Source organism: Lagopus leucura, unplaced genomic scaffold, assembly GCF_019238085.1.
Source record: "Lagopus leucura isolate 7727_CA_CO unplaced genomic scaffold, USGS_WTPT01 Super-Scaffold_1, whole genome shotgun sequence".
NCBI lineage: Eukaryota > Metazoa > Chordata > Aves > Galliformes > Phasianidae > Lagopus > Lagopus leucura.
Genome location: NW_024962250.1, coordinates 21,411,866 through 21,437,308, shown reverse-complemented (window position 1 = coordinate 21,437,308; position 25,443 = coordinate 21,411,866). Strand labels below are relative to the sequence as shown.

At 40.5% G+C, this 25,443-nt stretch overlaps 1 protein-coding gene across 2 annotated transcripts in view; it reads right to left on the bottom strand.

The window, feature by feature from the left end:
- Nucleotides 1-25,443, bottom strand: part of TTLL5 (tubulin tyrosine ligase like 5) — a 128,704-nt gene that overhangs the window by 91,264 nt on the left and 11,997 nt on the right. For both annotated transcript variants that reach the window (XM_042867644.1, XM_042867652.1), the window contains exons 10-16: nt 16,163-16,264; nt 15,959-16,050; nt 13,823-13,930; nt 6,775-6,856; nt 5,411-5,472; nt 4,525-4,616; nt 2,544-2,585 (exon numbers count right to left, since the gene is read on the bottom strand). In XM_042867644.1, coding sequence (XP_042723578.1) covers nt 2,544-2,585; nt 4,525-4,616; nt 5,411-5,472; nt 6,775-6,856; nt 13,823-13,930; nt 15,959-16,050; nt 16,163-16,264 — 580 coding nt within the window. The remainder of the gene's footprint in view (nt 1-2,543; nt 2,586-4,524; nt 4,617-5,410; nt 5,473-6,774; nt 6,857-13,822; nt 13,931-15,958; nt 16,051-16,162; nt 16,265-25,443) is intronic.

The following is a 25,443-nucleotide window of genomic DNA, read 5'->3' as shown; positions in this document are numbered from 1 at the left end:
AATCTTTCCCTTCCTCTCACAAATTTCTTAATTTTTTTAAGTTACATTCAAACACCCAGGACTCAATTTCCAGCAGAATCTACAGTCTAGAGGACTACAACCAAAATTCAAGCTCCTGCAGTCCTCTCTTTAAAGAATCTACACCCTAGTGGGTACCAAGTGTGAGTATTCATATTCCTAGTTTTAATCAAAGCAGGACAATTCAGACATCACTGCCAGTATTCACATCCCTAGCCCATTCAGGGAAAGCATGAGTGCCCAAAAAGCACCAAAGTCAGGATTCACACCCTCAGCCCAGAAAGATCCATGCGCAAAGGATAATAAAGCCAGCATTCACATTCATAGTCCCCCAGAAAACACAGGGGTTCACACATCAATGGTATTAGGAACATGATTCTCTGTCCCTGTTCTGTATTCCTAGCATGGCAACACAACTGCAATTCACTGATGAGATAAAGTTGCAGGAAAACCTAGGTCATCGTTATGCATACGTAAATACAAAATGCAAATTCAAATTCACATATTTGACATTCACATAAATTGAAAGAAAGGCAATGAGAAGAGTTGCAGAAAATAAATAATTTCCAAGATAAATCAATCTGATGAGCTGTTGCGATGAATTATAACAAAGAACAGGAATTCAGAATATCTCCAGATTAGTAGGATTATATGCAGGGTGCTCTGAAAGTAAGGCTTCTTACTTCCATGGATACCACAACAGATACAAAGAGTAGAAGAACTCCATTTGGTAGAGCAGATTCTTAGCTACAAAATACTATTTTTCAACACAGTCACAGCCATTAGATACACTTTTTTTTTTTTTTTTTTTTTTTAAACTAGCAATGAACAAGAGGCTGCTTGCCATTCTTGTAAACATCTGCACCAGCAGAGGTTACCCACTGTCACTGCTGCAATGCACCACCAACCACCCCACTGTGCTCACATCCACTGTTTGGTCTCTATAAGCCTTCAACAAGCATTGATAAATGTCAATGGCATCCACTTTTCCCTTGTGGAAGAACTCAGTTTCACATCTTTGATTCATCCACGCTTCTATGCCAGACACCATTTTGTCAGATTGCTCCTCTGCTGCCATCAGTCACGCAGCACGGTTCAACCTCTACTGCCATACCACCACCACCTGCTTCTGATGTTCTGGGCCAACGTCATAAAACAGGAGGCATTACTTTTAGAGCAGCCCTTGTACACTCTTAAAATTCCAGCAAGACTGAAATCTTTTAACACATTCTGAAGTACATTTTAAGCTTGTCTTAAGCCCATTTCAGATGAAATGCTTCTGGAGATTAAAAAAAAAAAAACATTAAAAGTTGAGCTCAGAAAGTCTCATGCCTTTATATAAAATTCAAACTACCTCTTAGCAGTACACCAAACAAAGAATGTACTAGAGAGCTTTCTTATTTTAGAAAGAAGTGAAAAACATGACTGAAACCTTAACTGGGGAAAGTCCAATGGAATAACCCATACTGCTCAGTTAGAAAACGAACTCATGGCAACACCAGATTTCATTTTTATTTGTAAGAAGCCCTTACAGAATCAAAATTGAATTCCAGTCTCACTTCATTATAAATTGTAAGCGGCTGTTCAGAATTCACAGATGAAACAACCACAACAGCAACAAGCATTGCACTAGAATGGGTTATGCTCTACAGTGAAGGCAGAGAAAATTTCAAAGAAAATTGACATTGCCATTTTTTTCTGAAATATGTTGTTAATCCTAATGGAAACCAGTTAAATAGAACAAGAGAGAATGAGGCAACCTAGATGAGAGGGGTAGGTAACAAAAGCGTTTGTAAAAGAAATAAAAATGTCCGTACTCAAACATGTTTGATTGATGCTCTTAGACTAACACCCTCCCACTTAAGGCCATCTCTCTTCGTAAACTTTCCTCTAAGCCAAAAGCACAGCTCTACAACTTTGCTTCAGTAATTTCCTCCTTTAATGCAGGACTCTGCTATAACACAGAAATGCCTCCAACTACACAAAATTCTTGCTTTTGACCCAGCTTATCTTTAGCAGTGTAGATAAATCCAACCACTTTGATTTAATCTCCAAATTCTCCAAGCATCTCTCATTCCCACATCATGATTTTCATTATACTAATCACTGACAGCAGTTGGCACAAAGATCTTTCCTATTCTCTGTGAAACCTCGTTATTCAGTCAGACGTTTTTCTCCCAGTCTTATCTTTTCTCATAGCCTCAGCTAAACTTACATTGAATGACCTAAAATGGCAGCCCACGGAACAAATTTGGATCTCAAGACAATTCCATCTGTGCTACCTTCCTTCCTGCTGGGAAATCACAGAAAATTAGAATGAATCATCACTATTGTGCTAGCTCACGAAGCCCAGCAGTAAAATGATGCCTATCAAGTCCTCACACAGTCAGGTGCTTAGAATTATAAACTAACACTGATTCATCCATATGGATTGCATGGAGGGTGCCAAGACTATCGTACAAGGTAATGTCCAAAATGGCATTCTTTACATTGGTGAAGGAAGCTGAATCAAGTCAAGTACTTACCAGTCTGGTGTTTGTTGGTTGGGATTGTGCAGACACAGGACGCTGCAAGAAACACACAAAGGGGAAAAATAAAGCCTTGTATTCTCCAAAACACTATCATCTCTGCCTGCTCTGCAGAGGAGCAGTGAGTGCCCTAAAGCAAACAAGTATAACTGAAGTCCAGAAAAATAGCTAACAGCTTCTATCACTTTGTTTCAGATCATGCTCACGTCCACCACAAAAACATCCTATCCCTGTTCCAGAATACAACACTAATCCTAACTCAGACATGCTCAACAATCATTGACAATGCATCTGGACATATGCATAATTTCCAAAAGCACACACATACACACAAATAAACTCTTTAAATGGAGGAATTCAACTCTCAAGATCAAAATTCATATTTTTGTAAGATAAGAGCTACCTACAGGAAAATATCTATTAGCTATTTATTGAGAAGAAACAGATGCTGCCAAGCAGAGCTTTTAACAGAATGGATAGAGAAAAAAATAGTAAAAATCCTGACATTCCAGAAGCTATTTCACTTAAGTATCCACACATTACTCCAATTTTTGTGGAGAAACAAGATGTTACTTAACATTCCAGCACATATGCAGAAACATGATCAGAATGTCAAAAAGTACCCAATATTACTTAAGGATTCATTTGGCACCAGGTCTACAAGCAAGACCAGTTTGATGGCAGAAGTATGACTGAAAAAAACTATTATCATATGAGCTTAGATTCTTCTTGCCTTTGGTGGTATTCAGGCTGTTTTTTTCCTCTTGTGCTCAAAGGTGTAAGAAAGGATTCTCAAGAGATGTATGTATCATTCGTAGTTGTGCTACTGCCAAGTTTGTTTCTATAGTTGGTCTATACAAAACATGCCACTGTTCATTTATTGCATACAATTAATTGAAATGGTTTCAGTCCAAATCAACAAGTTACAATGGCAACCACTCAACTGTTGGTCTCTCTAGAGGAAGAAAAGCTTTGAGAGACAAATCAAAGTAATTGCACAAGAAATCTGCGGTCCAGACTGGTAAAACTCATGAAACATTAGTCACTGTAACCAGCTTATGATCCAGAACACTAGTATCAGGCTTTCTTTCCCAGGAAGTGATTTTTCTGATGATTAAAGATGGCCTATGCAAACACTTACAACTCAGAAATCCTGAAGGAATTTTAAAAAATAATATAAAGTGTTCTTTGCAAGCAAGAGTAGGCACAGAAGTATACAAGATTCAACATCTGAGATAAAACATACGTCAAGAGCAGACACGATATTCTTGAAGCACAGAAAGATCTACAGATCTAACTACTCATGGGATTTCCACCTCAGTTCTTAAAGCAGAAAGCTATTCCCAGTAAGCACAGGTGAAGCAGACAAACATCACAAAAGAAAATTTAGACTTATCTTGCGATCACTGATCTACCATATGAATCTTTGCATACTTCAACTGTTCAGGCCTTAAGAGCCATTTGTAGCCCTCAAGTAAAATTAATCTATAAAACTTAAAAACTCCTGAAAATTCAATGCCTTCTAACAGCTCAATTTTCTGAGACTACAGCACTTTTTTTTTTTGTTGAGGCTTTTCTGTAGTTCCACTGGAAATCCAGATAACCCCACCTACAGAAATGGTGCAAGTTGGAAGGCACCTAAAATATTATGTATTTTCAACATCCTTTCTAGGAGCAGGGACACCTTCCAGATCACGCTGCCCAGAGCCTCATCCAGCCTGGCCTTGAAGACCTCCAGGGATGGGACATCCACAGATTCTCCAGGCAGCCTGTGCCAGTGCCTCATCACTCTAATTGTGAAGAATTTCTTCCTAATGTCTTATCTGAATCTACCCTCTTTTACGGTAAAACCATTATCCTTTGTCGTTTTGTTACACTCCCTGATAGTCTCTACCCTCAATTTCTCACCTTTCAGCCAAATTCAATGAGAATTACTTACTGCTACCTTCCTCAGCTCTGGCACGTTGAAGTCACTTACCTGCAGCTTCTGGTATGGGTTTCTCCTGACAGACTCTGATGAGTGATAAGCAGTCCGGCTTGATCGCTGGCCTGGATCTTGACATACAAAGCCTGTGGGGATCAGGATATCAGTGAGACCTTGTAGACAGATAAGCTTTGAAACACAAACCTAGCATTCCTGCTAATAGTCACATTCTGTATGTACACAAGTTTCTTGTCACTGCTTAAATATCAAAAAAGATGCCTCTTTTTTATGCCTAGCATTGTATAATTCCAATCTTTGCACATCACATTGTGCATTGCATTTCTGGGAAAAAAAAAAAAAAACAACAAAACAAAGCTCACTCCACAAACAACTACTTAAATCAGTAAGTTGGGCTGATGAATATCACACACAGGCTCCTCCCTCAAACAGCTGTGCTGCGTACTTGATGACAATTCTATCACTTCTAGCAATAGAGGTAGGTTGCTTAAGTGACTGAACCAAGATGTACTACGAACACCTAAAGGTGCTGTGCACTAAAAAGTCATGCAGTGTTCACAGTCTTGGCTCCATTTCTACAGAGCATAAACAGAACTCACACACTCAACCTCAAAGTACACATATACTGATTCTGAGCACTAAACAAAAGCCAATTGCTTAAGACAAAACAGTATGTCTTAAAATATCCAAGTATCAACTCTTAGTATCGCCTAAACACAAACAATTAGATTATTTACATGCTAAAGCTGAAATGTCCACCTATAATTTCCCAGTGCTAAACGCAGTAGTTCTCCTTAACTAGGATGTTCCTCTATTATAGTCATCTAGTAACCTAACGAGCTTTCTAACATGCAGCCCATTAACATACTTTTTATCATTTCTAGATGAGGTAAAGATTCAAGAAGCTCTTTGTTACACTCACCTACAAGGGTGAACATATCTGAGAGCATGCTTGCTTTGATCTTGAGGTCCAAAGGTGCATCACTACCCCGCATACAACAGAGAACAAGCAGGATTATTTGTCTGGTATTCAATCAGAGAAATACATCAGTAGACAAGATCCACTGTGGTAAAATTTCTTTGCATTAGATTCTTAACATACATGTAATCAATATGCAAGGAGGCTCACACACATTAGGTAACCACCAAACAGCAACAGATTCACCTAGTTCTTTTTATAAACACTTCATCTATTGATTTTTTGACGTTTACACAGCTTTTGTCTTCCGATGCAGAAATGTCCAATCTTATTTTAGTTCTGCTTATGCTACATTTCATAGAATAAGTGTTTCTGTCAGAATTCTTGGAAAGAAAGAAAAAAAAAAAAGACAGCAATCTGTTCCTTTGCCATGTGAAATCATGAAATCAGAGGGGTTAGCTCTAAATGCATGGGAAAAATCAATTAATGAAGGTGAAAGATATGAACAGATCAGATATATAGTGACAAGTGATATATATCCATAATTTTTCCAATAGACATCAATGAATAAAATTCAGATTAGACAAATGAAGTTAGATTTCTTGGGAAGCACAAAAATCAACCACTTTTTACAGTACAGTGAGAGACAGTAACAACTTGGAGAAAAGGACTGGCAATCATAAAGCAAGGCAAAGGATGCATATATGAGTTAGAGTTTTAAAATGTAAAAATAATCCACTACGTACATATGAGCACAGACCAAAAGGCCTGGAAATTAAATACAGTGGCACCTGTGAACTAAATGGGTACTGTGGAAGCTTCATTAGAATATAAAGGTCAGAGTAAGGGCCAAGACTGCACTCATATTTTGGATTTCACTGAAAGAATACTAGACCAAAAATGCAACCCCAAGAATACATCTGCATACACAGGTCTCATAATGTATACACTCTGCATATGCATATGGGAATTCGTCTGCATACACAAGTCTCGTAACGGCTGAACTCTGCTTTGACTCCAAAATCTTAAAGTATCTGCTTGGCCAAACAGATTGAAGTCCCACACAATAGTCTGGAGAGCTTCAAGTTTTTTTCTATGATGGGAGATTATGAAGTGTTAACAACAATGATGGACTGTAGAGGAGAAAGAATTAAAAAGAAAATGGAATCCCAACTGGGTTCTTTCAAAACATTTTGCTGCAGTAAGTTTATTTCTGCAAAGGGAAAAGCAAATAAGTGTTCCGTCAGCTGTTAGCAGTGGAACAAATACATCACAGACCTCAGGAAATCATGCTGTCCTAGGAGCACAAGTTGCAAGGCTGACCATCTTCAGCAACAGATCACAGCCTCAGCCTGGAAATCACTTACCAGGCCAGTGATGGAGATAGGTTCACTTCCAACAGCCAGGGCTTGAGAGTATCATCAATAAGGACATCAAATCCATACAGCTCTGAAAACATAGCATTGTAAATTTACATTACAGCACCTTTAAACATCTAGAAAAATTCAACATTATTTTGTATCAGGTCATCTCCATCTAAATCATTTATGTGAAATCCAGCTAACTCTCTAGGGCTGAATAAGTAACATTTCAAAAGTAGGAAGTTTCACTCCCTCAGAATTCAAATTAAATGTACTCTGTAAGGAAAAGAGAAAAGCAGAAAATGACTCTAGGAAAATGTTATATAGAAAAATGAACTCTTTGCCATCCACAAACTTCAGGTCATGCAGAATTCGTTTTTACACAGAGTTTACACAGGGCTTTTTTTATTGGACCCCAGAAACAACAAAACTTTTCATCCCCACATTCATTGTTCCAGTCAGCTACAGAAAATCGTATCTAATTGTATCAGAAACAGCATCAGCATCTTTCCAGTTCTTCCTCTATGTTTCTCTGCAGTATACTCACAAGTATAGAAGGGTGTTCTCTGCAGCTCCACCAACATGGATTACCTCCCACAACTCTACCTCTTTGACAGTTTCCCATTTTATAGTAAATCACTGTAGGAATATTAGCTTCTAAAATGTCTCTCTCCTTCATAACATATTACATCCGCAAGATGTGTTCTGTGCAGGTCATAACGAAGCCAGCTTCCTTTTCCAAGATGGATTTTACTGTTTTGTTCTATACACAAAATCTCTCTAGTTTGGACCGAGTTGCAAGAAGACAAGGACAACTGTAAATCAGAAGTTGGCACTAATGCAATTTTCTCTTCCAGCATTAAGAAACATATTTAATGACACTGTGTGCAACTCATGCACATTTTTTCAAAACACTATGGAACAGCGTATTGGCAGAGAAGAAGGCTTTCCATGGAATCAACTGGTGCCTGAAGTGGAAGCTGAAGAATTTATTTGCCATGCTGCTTCCCTTAAATTCTGCTCCTGGCCTTTTGTCGTCTGCCTGATGCTCATGCTGGCTCCAGGGAGCTGGACTGCCTGACAAGATCTTCCTAAGCGAAGATCTGTATGAGAGCTCAAGTAGCTTATGATAGGAAGATAAAGAGCTACAGGGAGGGACTTGGAAGAGGAAGAAACGGCAGTAGGATTTGAGAGTGTTGCCTGCTCACTCTTCTAGACACCGTAGCCAGAGAGTGAGTAGAAAGCAAAACAGCAGAGTTAAGGAGTCGGTTCATTCCAAAGAAATGAGGCTGAATCTACATTTGGCTCTCTTGCTCCCCAGACTGGAAAGGCTGCATTGTAGGAAAAAGGAGGAGGTTGCGATTACGGGAGTAAACGTTAACAAAGCATTTTGTCCAAAAGAAACCTCTGATGCTTTTAATACGTCATTTCAAAAGACAATTCCAGGTTTAGGGAAGACCTGTGACTATTACTGCACAGTAAATTCCAGCGGACAGGCAGCTCATGCCCAAGACACAGAAGCAGTGAGTGGGCCTATGACAGCTGCTGGCCTGCAACCTCTCAGCCCCAGTCAGGAAGCAAAGCATTTTGTTTTGACTAGCTTACACTTCTTTCACTGCTGGCCATTCCCTCCCTCAAAGGACCTCTGCTAGCAATCTAGCTTCCTCTGTCTTTGTCATTCTATTTCACACCTTTCTCCCTTCCAAGTCACTTGCTTTTTAACCCTCCTTGTTTCCCACCCCAGTAAGTCCTAATTACTCACTCACTCAATCCACTGTTACAAATACATACAGGATACCTTTTGACCTTGGCCAATCCTGACTAAACTGCTGCTGGTATTCCATTCCCTTATGAGTACCTTGTTTATCAGGACAGTAGGATCCTCAGGGCAATGCCATTGGCTTCATTTCATTGATAAACACAGGTATCTAATGTCACATGCAATGCCTTCGAGTCTCCTAGTTAGACTCCACAGCCACTCCACAATGGCTAAGGTCTCCTAAGCCATATCTGCAGTACCTAGACAGATGTGTTTGCTACTTTAGGGCATCAGTAGCAAATTATCATCCATGTATATATGGATGTATATAAATGTACATAATTTATCGGGTTTACATAAATACATAAATACATAAATTTATGTATTTAAATGTACATAAATGTATCGGGTCCCCATACTGGGCATAGCACAAAGAGTTCTCAAGTCTGGCTGAGATTAATTAAGAAGATTAATTACCTATATTCCCAATTATAGTAATGTCTCCTTGGCATTCTTTCACATGTGGAAAACGCACAACCTGGATTAAAAACAAAAGTAGTACCCTCTCACTATGAAACTCAAAATTACGTGTACAAGAAATTTAGAATCATGTAAACATAGCAAAGGCCAGAAGTATACCCTCTGAAATTATCAGTTTCAGCAAGACTGACACTTTCTTCTGAGTGAAGTAAAGGCCAGAAGAGCCGTTGCTGCATCAAGCTGCAGTAACAGTAGATTTACAACAACTCATCTTGCACCACTGTTCTTATTAAAAAGGAAAAAGGGAAGAAACCATGCTACCAAGTTTCCACAGTGCCTTCTCTCGCTCCACTCACCCCGCTACTATGATCCACAAAAACATTTCATCCTTTCAGTTTGCTAAATTAGAATTATATCAAGAGGTCCTGGCCATTGCCAAAATTCAGCAGGGACAGCCTCTATTCTCTCATTCCCATTAAGAGAAATCACTGCTACCAGAGCATCCCAATCCTCCCAAGAGAAGTGCTAGCTTTAGACTGAAGACTAAGAGCAAACAGTTCAGTCAGAGATAAATGTTTATTTTTTAGTCTTTAATGAATGTCATTAAAGAATAAGAGGAAGGCTTGATACATTTTCTCAAGCTTTTGGTTCTAGTAAACTACCATATAGTCAAAGTTTGGCTTATATTTCTGCCAAAGACTGCACTGGTTCTCCCTTTTAGACAATATTACCAAAGAATTCACTATTCTCTGTTAAGTCTAGCAACTAAGTCACAAGTAATAGCTTGCAGCGCAAACAATGTTTTCATAATTTTGCATAGAATAAGCTCAACTGCTAGAAGGTCACTGTAATTCTGGTCCTTGTTCTCAGCTCACTCACTAGGGAAAGAGCAGCAGATTTATTGCAGAAGAGGTTCTCTGTAATTTAATGGAAGCAACCTGAAGTTAGGAAGTGACACACACAGAAAAAAGTTGCAGAGTCGCAGAGTGCAACCCTTCTGCTTTTGCAACAAAGACAGATTGTCCCATTTTAAACGAGCATATCTGCAAAGACGCTCACACTGATTTTCAGCTGAGCTCTGGATTCTACTTCATCAATCCATTAGAGACCACTTACAGCCACAAAATGACAAGTAAGGAGAACAGTGCCGGGACAGACTAGCTCCTACTGAGCTATCACTACAAGACATACTGCTCAAATGTTTCTTACCATTTAGTTGCAAGCTGATAGTTTCAGTCAAATTTGAAGATACACATATACTACAAAAACTACCTTAGTACATTATAATCATCATTAGGAGATCCATCCAGGATGGTACAATACTCCTGAGACTGATGGGAGGCAGAAGATGCTGAGGACAATCTTCTTCAGATTCAAAATGGCATCTTTACATACTGGCTCTACAGCAAAGACTGGCAGCAAGGAAATAGAAGTAGAACGGATTAAGCTTCACAGAAAAAGAATACATGTGGGGAATAGTTGTTCTGCTCTGGCTTTGTCATATACCTTAATCCAGTTTCAGAGATGAAAACATATGCACGTGGTATATGTAAGGCTGGCCCAAGCTTCCAGACAGGGACTTTCCTAGAATAATGTCAAGCAAGCGTGCACAGAAATTCCTTAATAATCTCAAATTTTCATATCCTTCAAAATTCTTCACAGATGAGGCCAGCACCATTCAATACTAAAAGTTGTTAGCACTCTCCCAATTGCTACTGCTAGGAAAACCAAGAGTTCACAAACAACGGTAGTGTAGATGGTTGAAGACTGGTGATTAGAAATGAATAAAGACTTTAAGTATTTAACTCACCACACAAGTAGTACAATGATTTGCCTGCTCTATCCTATCTTGATATAAATGAGATTTAGAAGCATAAGTATGATCAATTTAGCCTTAGAACAAAGTAGAGGCTAAACAGGACATTCAGTGCCTTGCTGGGATCAAGAAACACGTACATTATCCTACCCTGCCTTGCCTTCTTGATTGCACAAGTGCTCAACAGTGTCACTGCTGAGTTGACCAGAGCTGGGAATGAAACAGAGGACTTAATGTTTTGCTTCTCCAGGCTCGTATGGCACTACACAGGATGCTGGTATGAGTAAATCCTGCACACAGGCACCTTCATTTCATCCACTACTAAACAATCCTACATAGAGTTTTCAAATTGCCTGAAAACAGCTCTCACTGTCTTTTCTAGTCCACCCAGAAGTGCCTACACCAGAAGAGAACAAAGCAGTCTTTAATCTGCTTGAGCTCATGTATCCCCATTGCACCTCCTCTTCACACTGATATATCATGTCTTTCAAAGTCAGTGCAAAATCCAGTTTCTACTTGAAGAAGGCTCCACCAGTAACCAATAACTGAACTGGTTAAGTTTTTACCTGCAGCTTAATTTTAAATAAGGAAAAAAAAAAAAAGAGTGCTGAGTTCACGTTGTTATTACAAATGCATGAAGATGGCTGCAAGAAAGCCATGTAGTACTTTACAACTTTATGATGCAATTCAGAAGAACAAAACTACTCAGTATCTGAAGACCTCTGAGAACCAGTTATTAGTAGAGTGCAGTTAACAGCTCACACTACATGGCTGGAAGAGAACTGACTACAATCTTTCTGCAAATATTCATCAGCACGCCACTTTGACATTAGAAAGAGAATCATTCTGACCTACCACTCTCACTTTCTAGGCAAGCAAGGGTAGCTGGAACCATACAGACTGTCTCACCAGTCTTGTTTTAGAACATGAAGAAGCCATGAATGGAGCCTCTTCCCTTTAATCTAAAAGACAAGTATATCACATTAAAAATTTACTGCAGGTGATCTAAATTATTACAGAAATAAAGAGGAAAGCCTAATCGAAGCAAATTAAGTACTTATGACACAATTTTTTAATCAGGAAGGTGGTAACTGTGCTGGAGTCCTATTTCCCACAACAGCATTACAAGTACTGGAATAAAATACACATCAAGTTACTCATGTTCATCGATAATATTTTGAAATAAGGCCTACCTCTGTATCTGTCCTTCAGATATTTGTTTTATAAGTGTGAGGTATTCTTTAAATTATCAGTCTCTCTCAGGACACACATGCAGTTTCATTGTTTGCAGCCCAGAGGGAATTAAAAGGCTCCTGGGAGCCTCTGCATGCTAACTCGAAATCTTCATTCCCAGTTTTCTTCCTCATGTTAACAGCTACTAATTCAGCCATTCTGAACATTTCCAGCTAGAACAACTGCCTTTTTTGTGTTTGTTTTTTTTTTCTCAACACAGTCAAAAGTGGCACAAACAAAGTGACACAGGGATGAAGAAAAAGCCATACAGCATGACAAGGGAAGCTCAAATCCTTGGGACAAGGACCACCACTTAATTGCAAGGGAAGGTGGCAGAAAGTGTAGAGCTCTGGAAATGCCTCAGGCTCCCTAGGGAAGCAGCATGGCTCCTACTTAAGCTCTCTTTCCTGGGAAGCTCTAAATTTATGTTTACATTGAAACAAATGGAACAAAACAGTTTATTTGTGGGGGAGCATTTGAGAGGGTGGTTAGCGCAGCCCTGGGGAGGCAGCAGGAAGTGGAATAACCTCAGAGCCAGGCCCAGCAGAAAGTACATGAGGAACACAAATTTCCACATACACAGCTTGCTGGAGTCTAGAAACACAACAGAGAGGAATATAGGAGGAAAAAAAAAAAAAAAAAAAAAAAAAAAAGAGGTAGTTAAGACAGCTTTTTGTTGTTTGTGTTTTGCTTTTTAATCTAGCTGTTGATGTTTCTGGAATAGATTCTGGAGAATTACTACTTCACTAAAAAGACCACCTAACTCAAGTCCCTGTGTATGCCAAAGCTCTCCAACTTTGAACAAAGACATCAGAGCTACTTTGGGGAAGCTAAGGTAACTTAGCAGGTCACTAACATATCAGCCACGTGTCCTTGGATTTTCGCCACCCCTAAGGATCCAAAGATGACAACATTTATATTAGAGTGTAGAAAGCTATTCAACAGTAAATACTCAAGTGCAATGCAAAGACCACACAAATGGAATTACCTGTCACAGCTAGATTAAACATAAGGCCCAACAGCTAAACACAGAAACTGAAACATTCTGGAGTCTTCTCCCCTGCCCCAAGACTGCTCCCTTGTGTGTGCATCTGCGTGAGCTGAGGGCAGCTAAGAGCAGGAGGAGGCCTCTTCAGGGAAGGTTGGGAAGCAGCCACTGGAAAGCAGGAGAAGGCACACTGTGGTACCAGCCACTGCTTTCTGGACCTCTTCCCAGCATCTGCTGCCAGCAAGTTCTCAAAGCTCTTTGCCAGCACATAGTTCTGCATCCAGCTACTGCCAGAAATAGGCTTCGACGCCGCCCTGCGGAACTCTCACACAAGTACAAGCCCAGAAGCATTACCACCACTGTCATTCCAGGAACTGCATTACACATCTCTTCTTTAGCCATCAAACCCCCGTAGGACTATAAATCAGAACTATATCGAGCCATCTAGCCCAACAGAAAGTATTAAGTACTCTGAAGGGATATTTAATTATCTATAGCTATCCTTTGCAAGGGCTAGTGGGTCAGTTATTTCAACTTTCCAGCACTTCTCCAGTTGCCTTTCATATCACTTTTCATCATCCTCTTTTTCAGTATGAGACTCTCATGAATGACACCGGCACAGCAGCAATTGCAATTCAACAACCTCTGGCCCCAGAGGCCTATAGCGAGCTAAAAAACAGAATCAACTTCCTTGCAATAGGAAATGCAAGCACTGGAAAGATGCAACTTTCAAACAACAGTCAAAAACCAATCAACACAGATGTCACCAGTTCCTTACCAAAGCAGCTGCCACGATGTGAAAGAAAAGTTTTACAAGCTGTAGCAATGGCCTGCTCAGCAGATACTACAGTCTTGATAATCAGGTCTTCCACACTGGCCATCAGTGCTGAACAGAAGGAAGAAGGGGAGAAAAAAAAAAGTAGATTGTGAAGCAACGCACCATATCTAGAAAAACATGAATATTTAGACATCAGACAGATACCTTTGTGAACCAAAGTTCATGAGAGCATATGAATGGCAAAGCAATCTTTGGAAGTCCATGCAAGCAGTAACATATGCATGCATACATAACCTACTGCAAAAATGGTCACAAGTGAGTATGATACAAGAGTATAAGTACAATGCAAGTAAGCAGAAACATGTGGCAAGCACATCAGCACAAGTCAGCTGGAGTCTGATCATTGCTCTCTCAGGGCATTAGGAAGGATTAAGCGAGAGTGTATTAGCAAGGTAAGCCTTTAAACCACAGCCACTAAAGTACAAAATATTTTTTTGTTGTGGAATTCCATGTAATACATGTTCCATGACATTGCACCTTCCTCTAAAGTAGCTGTTCCCAGACTAGGACTTACAAATTTCTTCAAAATGATACAACTATTGACAGCTCCCAGTCCTGTCTATAACCTGCAGCTTCAGTTACAAAGCTCTCTCTGGCTCCTGTATAAGCCCACAAACAGAGCTCAGAAATAAGAAGCAGAGTCAAAACAGGGAGCAAAAGGCAGGAAAAGATGCACATTAGATACAGACCTGGATCCTACACTCAATTTGGGATCAATCATGCAACAGAAAGAACATAGTTTCTGTTTTCAAGGACAAACAACAGAGGAGTGAGAGGAGGGGGGAAGGAGCAAACATTAGAGTCCTAGTCTGACAATCTATAAGGATGATAGCATAACCTCTCTCACCCCTCAAAGGGAACACAAGCAAACACATCAAAACCTCCAGCAAACCCACGCAAATATTTGGAAATCCCTGTCCCAAAAAACATCCAGTACCAATTGACTAAAGAGTTTGATTTAGACATACAATTACTATTTTTTGTGTTTAGCTGATGACATGCAGGGACCTGAATGAGTATGCAAGCAAATTCAGATGTCAGTCTCTCTGTCACAGGAAGCCTAAGTGGAAGCAACAAAGCATGGGAATGTAAGTGCGCATGAACATCTCATAGCACAAAAAACTTGCCAGCCCAGACAGAATCAGCACTTTCCAGCCAGAGTTCTGCCTTCCTAAGACCAGAACCAGATACATCAGAGAAAGGTGCAAGTAGTTTTGTAACAAGAGTTACAGAGAAGCCTGCTCACATTGCTCAGCATTTTACTTAAGAGCATGTCTTTTGCTTGAAGAGGGCAATGGAACAGGACTTATCAATATTAATAACTACATCTACAGAGCTGACTGAAAACGTATGGTATAAGTAATCAGACATACACATGCTGGGGAAAAAGTCTACTTCCATCTGAAAGCCAGATTCAAGCCCCTTCCTACACCATCTAAGTGTTCCCTGGCAGCAGTTACAGGATGGGCAGAGCTGCTATCGGTAGTGTAACTGATGGCTCAGTGTCACAGCTAATTTATCACTTAAACGATATACCTTGATTCTGCTCTGCATATGCATTTACTCCCAGCAGACCTGGCAAAGGTGGGGAAGAGGGAGCAACTTTATATGAAACACAGACTGAAATGAAAACACTCAGCAAAAACCTGAGCCATGGAAAGATGACACCACATCCAAGATCATTCAAACTGGTACAGCTCTCCAGAGGTTGGTCACTCATCAGACTGAACAGGCCATGGGAGCAGTAGAGGGAGGGAAGCTTTTAGAAGGGATGGAATGACCTTAAGAAACGGGAAATGTAGGTAAAAATATTAAGAAACACACCCTGTGAAAAGCTCAGAATACTACTTGCAAAAGGGAAGGAGACAGGCCTTACCTCTGGGGATAGGACTCATCTCTAGGGATAGAGAATAAGCGCACAACTCTAGTGAGAAAGCTGTAAGGAACAACGCTTCCCTCCACCCTGCTCTGATGCTAAATGGGATTCATTATGGCTCTTCCCTGACTTCTTACAATTCGCCCTTGTGGGATGATTAAGATCTAATAAAGGAATAAAACAATACAATCTCTACTGACCTGCAGTGTCTCTCCCCTCTTGTTTTAAGTACCTCAGCATGGCGCTCATGCTCCACTTATTTCCATAATCTTCCACTTCAGGATCATCACAGCTAAAATAAACAAGTTAAGTTTACACCAATGGCATAACTGAGGACTGGTACCAAACTTAGACTGAGGTAAGCTGACCCAGCTTCTAGAAATTAAGTTCCATTTTTCAAGTACCTGACATAATCTCCACTCTTCTTGTTGACACTGTAGTTAGTCAGATGCATAAATTGGTTTTTAATGTTCTTCAATGCCTGGTCATACCTCACAGTTGCAAACCTGAAAAGAGAGAAAGGATTTATAATGTTTCTGGAATGAGCAATACGCTTGCTAAATACAATCTATTACACAGACCATTTGACTCCAACATCTAGGGAGAGGATGTAAGCAACATGACTTCATCAAATGCAACCTCTCTTGACCAACATAAAATAAAATACGGTTTAGGGCCACATTCAGACACATTTCATTTATTTTTCAGTGTCTTACAGCAGGAAGCTCAATTTCTTCTCTTGGGAGTTTTCCAGACCTAACAGTATGCGTGCTAGACACATTTTTTTCTTGGCTGCTTCAATTCAGGCCACTTAGCTTTATTGCCACAGCCCCTCCAATTTCACATTTAGAGCTACCACGAACATGTAATATCCACCAGTCCCGGGAAATGCATACACACATATAGCAGGTATGCTACATGTGCATATTACAGCTAATATTCTATGAAGTCTCTTATAAACACACGCTGAGTTATAATGACTTATAAAAACACGCTGAGTTCTTCTGTACTCCACAGAAGCCTTAGAAAAGGAATAGACTTCAATCTCTGCTGACTGTAAATCCTACAACTGTCAATCCTCTTTCTCAAGAATAAGTAAGGAAACGAGGGACAGAACCTGCAGAACAGATCAATTTGCCCAACAAGGCAGCATCTGCTCCAGGGTGTCGGGGACTATGCAACCCTTTCATATCCCAAAGATGTCATCTGACTTGCGCAGGAGGAAAGGACAAATGGACTGCAATCAGCAGCAAGTCACAGAATCACAGAAGTCACTGCTATCTCATTCAGCTCGTTAGTCTGAACCCTGTTACAGTCAGCAATACCGCAGTTTAAGCAGCTTGCTTTTCTATCTACATCAGTGATGACTTTCTAACTAAAAGGCATTAATTACCTGTACTGCAACCAAGTAATCCATTAACGCCCTCTTAGCCATACCTTGTCATCAGAGATGTTTGCACTGAAATTAACCAAAGAACTGATCCAGCTGAAAAGGACAGATTTTAGCTGAAGAGATTGTTTTTTATTTATTTTTTATTTTGCTTTTGTTCTGGGAGTGAAGAAGCAGAGAGAACAGTAGAGCACATAACTACAAATGGAGTCAGTAAGAATTTTTTTTTTCAGTAGCCATATTCTCTTTGCTCAGCTACTCAGCTTCACTTTATCTGCACTGCTAAAAGAGTGAAGAGTGCCTGTCACTGCACAGCATGTCACCTAAAAACAGCTTTTTTGCGCCGAGCTGTTAGCAAATCAGATCAGTTCACCATGCAGAAAGGCTTGGGGTAAAAGAACACAAGGGACAGCACTTGCTCCGAATGTGTACAGGAGTAAAGGCACAAAACTGCATTCAATCTTACCAAAGCATGCTTGTTTAGGAAGAAGTTGACTGAATGCTGAAACAACAGATGTGTCTTAGGGATGGAAGGGAGCTTCCCACAACCAAGCTCTAGTACAGCTGTCCAGGCTACTCCTCCATCATAGCTCATATTGTGCAGCCAGACGGGAAGTGATCACATACCTCTATCAGGAAAAGATGCAAATAGCAGCCAGGAAGAGCGCAGGACTGTTTCTTCTGACAGCTATGCCAATTTAAAGCCCTTAAAATTGCATCTTGGACAGAAGTCACACTCTAAACATGTAGTTACACGATCAGCCTTTGTCAATCTAAGGATATACTGCACCTAAAAGCTCAGTGCCTGCTGACATGCATGTTCCAGCCAATCTCCTTGATTCCTTTCACAAACTGTGCAGCCACAGGCAAGTCAGATAAGTTCACAGATCTGACAGAACACTTGAGCAAGTATAGAAGGATACCAATTAACTTTCAATCAGATACAGACACACTTTCTTCTGGGTATGATAAAGGAGGTTGTTAGGATGTACAGTCAGAACACAGAGCGGTGTCTTCACTTTAAGAACAGCCATTGATTAACTTGAAATAAAACAAATATTAAGCAGAGGATAATACCATTTGTGGCCACGTTGGTAACATTCTAGAACCACATGGACCTGCCATCAACTGCAAGGAAATAATTTTCTTATCCTTTATGTCATTAGTTTCTTTTTCACGATATACTTTCAGCCTCAGATTTTTGATAAAATATTTTAAACAAAGGCTCAAGAACAGAATCCAGGCCATCTGACTGGCAGAACTATCAAAAAGAAGGAAAATAATAAACAATCCCACATACCCCAAATTATCAGCTGACCATAAATAAATAAATAAATAAAAGCCCATCCAAAATAACAACAAAAATCCCATACCTCCGTATTCTTCATTCCAGCTGTTCTCCTATATTGCTATAGTTTAAGAATTTAATATCTCAGAAGAGATAAAGGGGAAAAAGATAAGGTAAAGTGGAAGTAAAACATATGCTACCCTAAGAAGAGTAGCACGAGTGAAAGAAAGCACCAAGTCAGAAGACTAAGTCATTTCCAAGAGAGGAACAAAAAATGGAGGAGGGAAAAAGGGAAGGGAATCTGGAGAATCTGGATGCACAATGAACTTGAAAGAAAAAAAAAAAAAAAAAAGCAACTCCCTTCACTTTATTAATGCCATCTCTCTTTATCTTTCCCTTATTGTTCTCCACAGTTCAGAAGAAACTGAAGTACACAAGAATATCCAACAAGTTGCACAATAATCTTTTCTTTAGAAAGAACTGCCAAAAACCTCACTTCTCAGTGCAACTGAAGCCACTAATGCCCTCATTTGATAGCCATTTTGAGAAATCTCTCCAGAACAGTACAAGCAAATTCATAAAGCAAATTATGTCATAAAATTTGACATAATTTGTATGCCAAATTAAACTTATTTTTAAATACACAAGTGGGAGCAGAAAAAAAAAAAAAACCTTCATGAGGCAACTGAGTGGCAAGCTTAAAAAAAAAAAAACAACAGCATAATCTTTCACTATATTTTTCTCAGCTTTAACTGTACATGAAGTTAGAGCAGTTGGCAACAGAAACTAGCTGGGAAGCTTGGATTCCTTTTCCACAAATTTCCACAGCTTAAAATATTAGCATTTCTCTTCAGTTTAACTGGAAGTTTCCTGGATTTAGCTCTTCTGCTTTGAAAATACTAACAATCCTGTTACGTATTTGATTCTTAATCTTCATCATTCCACCTAAACAATCACCTTTTAGCAGCATACTGAAAGCACCTGTTGGTAATACACTTTCAGCCAGGTCCTGGAAGACAGCATAGGCAACAAGCTATTTCAAAAAGTCAGGGCTCCTTCAGTAGTTTCAAGCAGTGCACAATTAGTTTTACTGCACTTCTGTTGCTGTCATTGCTGTCAGCTATGTATGTAACCAGAAACATGCCAATATCAACCCCTAGCAGATAACTTCTAAACAGCAGTTTGTTAGCTTTGAAAGGCTTGCATTAACTTCCTTCTACTGAGACCATCCTGATTCATTAGTTGGTCTGAGTAGCATTCCCTAAGACAGATGTTACCATAGGATTTACATTTCCATAGGAATTGATGATTCAGAAGAGATTCCAGTGTACTTGTATTGTACTGTACGTAAGTACAGTACTGGCAATAGCCCAAACCTCTTACAAGAAATCAGCACTTGCTTGGAATGGCAGAGCATTACTATCACTAGTTACAATTACCTTCAGCACTTTACAGCTTTTTATACAGCACATCATTGCACTTTTCTTCCAAAGCAGTAACAAGGCTGAAGTAACAGTAAAGTAACAAGGTAAAGCACCTGCTGCACTTGGTCTCTCCAGGAAAGAGACTTGTATGCTACAGAATGTCTTGCTTCAGCAAAAAATCAGAAATTTTTAGATAGAGTAAGGTCAGATGAACAGGCCTGTAAGATTGGAAAGCAGGAAAAATTCAGTGTTTGTAAAATCTTCTTGCAAAACCTCCTGAGATTAGAATAAACTTTTATTAAGTCTTTCAGTCTCTTAGAGGATGATCAAGCTTCTGTCCACATCATTAAAAAGCACCAGTAACCCTTTATAGACCCAAACCTTGAGCGTTTATCAACTAAAAGAGCCAAGATCCTATAACAGTTTAAAAACTATATGGGAAGGTGTCACAGAAAGTCTGATATTTTCCCTGTAACACAATTTGCCATAAGCACATGCTGCAACACTCTGTACAAGCTGTTTTCCTAAGCACTAAAGGCTCCATGCCCAGGTATCTCATATTGCTATAATCCAGCCAAACAGTGATGAAGGCACAAATAACTGAAGCCAGGTCATCATCCGCCAGGATAGGACTGTTTCTTAGCCAAAGTATTACTGGTAGATGCTGCTATGTGGGAGCCTGCAACCAGCCAGGAATCCAAGAATGCTCTGAAATTACAGGCCAATGTATCCACACAGGGAGGCACATCTTCAGCCAAAGGAGGCTATTTTATCACACAGAAATCTTCAAAGATGCCATCTTGTGCTCACTACCACCCCCCACCCCCTTCTTGCTCTGTTTCAGCTCACTGTTATTTTCACCCTGTTGTACCAATCCTATCCAAGCCAGGAACTACACAAAATGCTTTGTGTGTTACAGAAAGCCAACACACTCGCTGTTCTGTATTGCTGCTAGGTAAACCTGTGTGTCCTGAGTGGTTCAACTGCTAAATTCACACTGCTTTGAAGTCTTAAAGAGGATTTTCCTGTAGGACTTCTTAAAAAAAGTCTAGGAACAGGTGAATTTTCCACTACTAATTAGACAACACTGTCACTTCAGTGCAGTGCAAGCAGATGTGCTATTTCTTCTATCTCATGTAAAACATAAGTTCTTTCTGCTAAGAATATGAAATCTTATAGAGATGGTCAAAAATGGAATTTCTGCTGATCTACATCCACCATCAAAAGGATATCTGCTCTGTTTTGGTTTGAACTCAAATTTGTTTTCTCCATAACACAGTTTCTTAAGCACAAATTTTCATTTGACAATGGTTGTTGATGGGGGATGGAAACAGACGGGAAGAAGGAATAGTTCCCTATCACAGCACTAGCCTGGGTCACCTCTGTGCTATGTATTGTGGTGCTTTCACACTGGCAGGCAGCTCAGCTCTACCATAACACTTTCTCCCAGCTGCTCTGACGTAGCATTTTTTTCCTTTCTTAAATCTGCTCTCCCAGGGGTCCCTTCTTGAGCTGGCTCTGACCTGACATGGAGCAGCTAGCTGCTGTATTCTGCTCACAGAGGCCACCCCTGCAGCACAGTTACCAAAACCTCGCCACATAAGCCCAGTATGACATCACACACATGCTATTGCTCACAGATGTCACTCTATTCACTGCTCACACCAAACAAGTGAGAGAATCACTTACAACAGCTTGTTTCCCTGGCCTTGTTACGCTACCATTCTCCAAGACTTTCCCTTTCTGATGAATCTTGCTTTTTAAAAAACTGAGGAAAGGGACAAGTTAACAAAATTAAGGACATTTCCTAGCATGATATATGAGAGATTAGATTCCAAAAGCTTCTAGACAGAACCATTCTGAGGGAGCTTCTTCCCCAAGACTGCAGCTGGAAACAAAAAAGGTTAAACTGAGGTTGCCTGTGTGCTCTTCAGTTTCCACTCAAATTGCTGCCAGCAATCCAGCCTCCTGGGCAGAAGCAGCAGCAATCAGATTACGAACAGCCCTTGCAGCCTTCACTCCTTCCACTGCAACTTCTCTTTCCTCAGGACAGAGTAGATGCCCTTTAATGCTGAATTTAAAATCCAGAACAGAAAAGCAGCGCTCATGTATTCAACAGTTCTAACAGAACACACCTGCTTGCATCTCAGCTGCAAGTCACAAAGGTACATGCCAGCTCAAGCCAAAGGCAAAAACTAGTTCCCTTTACCTGCAACTATACAATGCTCACCTTCAACAAGAATGCATTTGCCTTCCCGTTGGCTGCATTTTCCATTGGATGGCAGAAAGGGAAAGAGCAATCAAAAGCAAGCAGTGGCAGGATGGTAGTAGTGGCAGCAGCTGGTCTAACCAGCAGGAACAAACACATAAAGGGAGAAACCCTTGCTAAAACTTTCAGAGGAATCCAGGAAAATCTGCAGTCACCAGGTTAACACTAAATTACCCAGAGGTATGCCAGCTCTTTGCCTCCCTGTCATGCAACACACTTCCCTTGTAAAAAATCACCTTTGATATTGAGATATCGAGCCACTACTGCCCTCTCTCCCCCCCTGTAAGATCACCTTCAGTAGCCCACCTACTCCACAAGTGACACGCACAACTTCTGCCCCTTGACCTAGCAATCTAATAAATACATCACAGAGCCTGCACTTACCTCCAGAAATTCCCAAATTCACCATACCACCCCAAAGCTTTACTTGCCCCAACTCACATCCTCACACTGCCTTAGCATAAATAGCCTACCATTCAACTACCACTCATTCAGGCAGGAAACTATCTGAGGGGGTGCACATTGCTCTTATTCTTAGTGCTCCTCTGGGAAATGAACTGACCACAAGGTGAAGTTTGTCAGATGCAAGTCAATTTGCAAATACGTAAACTGGATCATTAAATATTTACAGAAGTTGTTGCACGGGTTTGCATAAAACTTGGCAGCTCTGGAACGCCTGAGACATCTAGCCAGAGCCTGGGAAAGGAGGAGGAAAAGAGAAAAGACCCTGGAGGGGGAGAAAGGAAAGAATACTTAATCCCTTTTCTCTCAAACAAGTGCTACAGAAAAAGCACACATTACAACAGTCTTTTCCATGACTACACACAGAACTCCTGCCTAAATGTCCTGGAAATAACCAGTACAGTGTTCCTATAAGCACGCGTCTCACATTTTATACTTGGACTCACTTACTCAATCTATTTGTCCTCCCCTTCTCCCCTCACCCTCTAGTAAATAGATTCTAGCTTCCCTGTTAGTATACTGGCTGCCATTTTGTCTAGGAAAAAGGCCACACAGAAGTTTGTTTGCACCACTGGTTGGCTGCACCATTCTCTCTGCAGTTCTCATGAACTGCTGCTGAGGTCAGGGCCAAAAGAACCAAGCACCCCTGAGGTAATTGTTCAGTGGACAAGAACTGTTAGAAGAGAACTACAAATACTTCCCTTTTAAACAGTACCAAGGTCTGGGCTCTAGAATGCTATCCAGGAATCTGCTCCTTTACAGCACAGGTCAGAAAAAAAAAAAAAAAACCCATAGAGAACATCACAATCTCTCATCAACATTATCTATTTAACAGCATCTACCTGATACATCTGTTAGGAAGAGAACAGGAACAGACAGCAAACCTTGAAAAAGATGTATATTTAAAAAAAAAGTTTCAGCAGCTTCCCCAACCAAGATAGATAAAATGATGCAAGCAGTTCTATGTTAAAGAACAAGATCCAGGAGCAACCTACCCAGAAATAGCAGGGAAAGGAAAAGACTTCGGGGTTTTTATGGTTTTTTTTTGTTTTTAAAAAAATACTTTCAGAACAAATTTGTGCGTTTCAATACATGCACTGCCCTCAGCAGGTTTGTTGAACCAAAGAAATGTAAGGTATCATTGCAAGGGTGACCGTGCACTAATAAGGTTGCCCAGAGAGGTTGTGGAATCTCTACCCATGGAGATGCGTAATGCTCAAATGGTTCTGAGATTCACGAGATCTGAGTGGCTCTACTTGCACAAGGGATTTAGACTAGATGGTAACCAATCTTCCAACCTTGACCACACTGACAAATGGCACCTGACATGGAAGTGCAGAACTGAATTACTCCATGAGGAAAAACAATTGCACTCACTGACATTCATTGATGCTTGCTGAACATCTGTGGAGACCAAACAGTGGATGGATATGAGCATAATGAGATGGTGGGTGGTGTGTTTCAGCTGTGGCAACAGCAAGTCACCTCCTCTGGTGCAGATTTTTACGAGTGCAGCACACAGGCTCTTCTTCATCACTGGTAAAAATGCATGACTAATGGCAGTGACTATGTTGAAAAATAGAGCAAATTCTAAGCTACAAAATACTATGAAGTAGTGCTCTTTGTACCTGCTGTGGTTTCCACATGAATAAATAGAAGGCATTACTTTTGGAGCAAGCTCCATGCATATGCAGCGTGCATACGGATACACATGTATATAAAAATACACATTGTGTTTGTACATTTATAACGTTAAAGTAATACTATATATTTATTACACACCCCCACTGTGTTAGAAACAGCAGCAGCCTTAGGCTCAACGGTTTAGTTTCACACAAGCAAATTTAAGGTAAACAACAGAGTCTAAAATGAGCTAACGGGTGTCTGTATACATAGTACATTTTTAAGAAAATCATATTAACCACGTGCAGATGGATCTATGCTCCCCTTTGGTCATTCAAACCTTGCTTCTCTTAACAGAAGGAAGGAAGCAGTAGAAACCCTCCTGTCTGTACGCACTACTCACTGGCCCAAAGCCCAGAGGAGATGCCTAATGAAACACTGCTCCACAGCTTCCATGCAAGGTGATGTCTACCTAAGTGGTTGCAGTTTACACCCAAGTGCCCACGTAGAAACAAAATGCATTCCTTCAGATGCAGAGGCCGACAGGAGTTACTGCTCCTGTCAGAGCAGTAGGGGGGGGACCAGGCTGCTACAGCACACTCTGGTCTAAGCACAGCCTGTGAGGTAATGTGAATTCCTTGGAAACCACAGGAATCCAGCACAGAAAAGGTAAATATCCCAGTGGAGCCAGTGCTAATTAGGAAGCCAGGCTACCGAAGGAGGGGTTCTGTCATGGGCTGGTGGGAGCTCAGGCAGCAGGAAGGCTGCTCGTGGCAGCACTGGGAAGCCCAGATGCCACTCTGTCTCAAGTCACCCTGGAAGGTTTCCCCCCCCCCTCAGCTGCTGCTCCTTGGGGGCCTTTGCAAGAAATCTTGGTTTTCAGCTCAGTGTTGCCTTTTTTTTTTTTTTTTTTTTTTAAATTTCCCAATCTATTTTTTAATTTCAGTGTAAATGTGACTAACAAATTCCCACTGGATTAATGCCCTTCAAGCCACTTAGGCTCTGAACTGCGGCTACCCAAATCTTGCAGCTTAGGTAAGAAAGAGGCTATGGAGAAGCATCCTGAAAACAGAGACATTTCCCTATGAACTACTACCATGTGTCAAGGCCCATTCTCTCAGCAGGCACCAAGCAAGACAGGACTTCTTCCCATCTCATATGGAGATACCTAGGAAGAGGGGAAAAATAATCACATGGGAGACCGAGAAGCATCCCACTCCCAGTTGGTA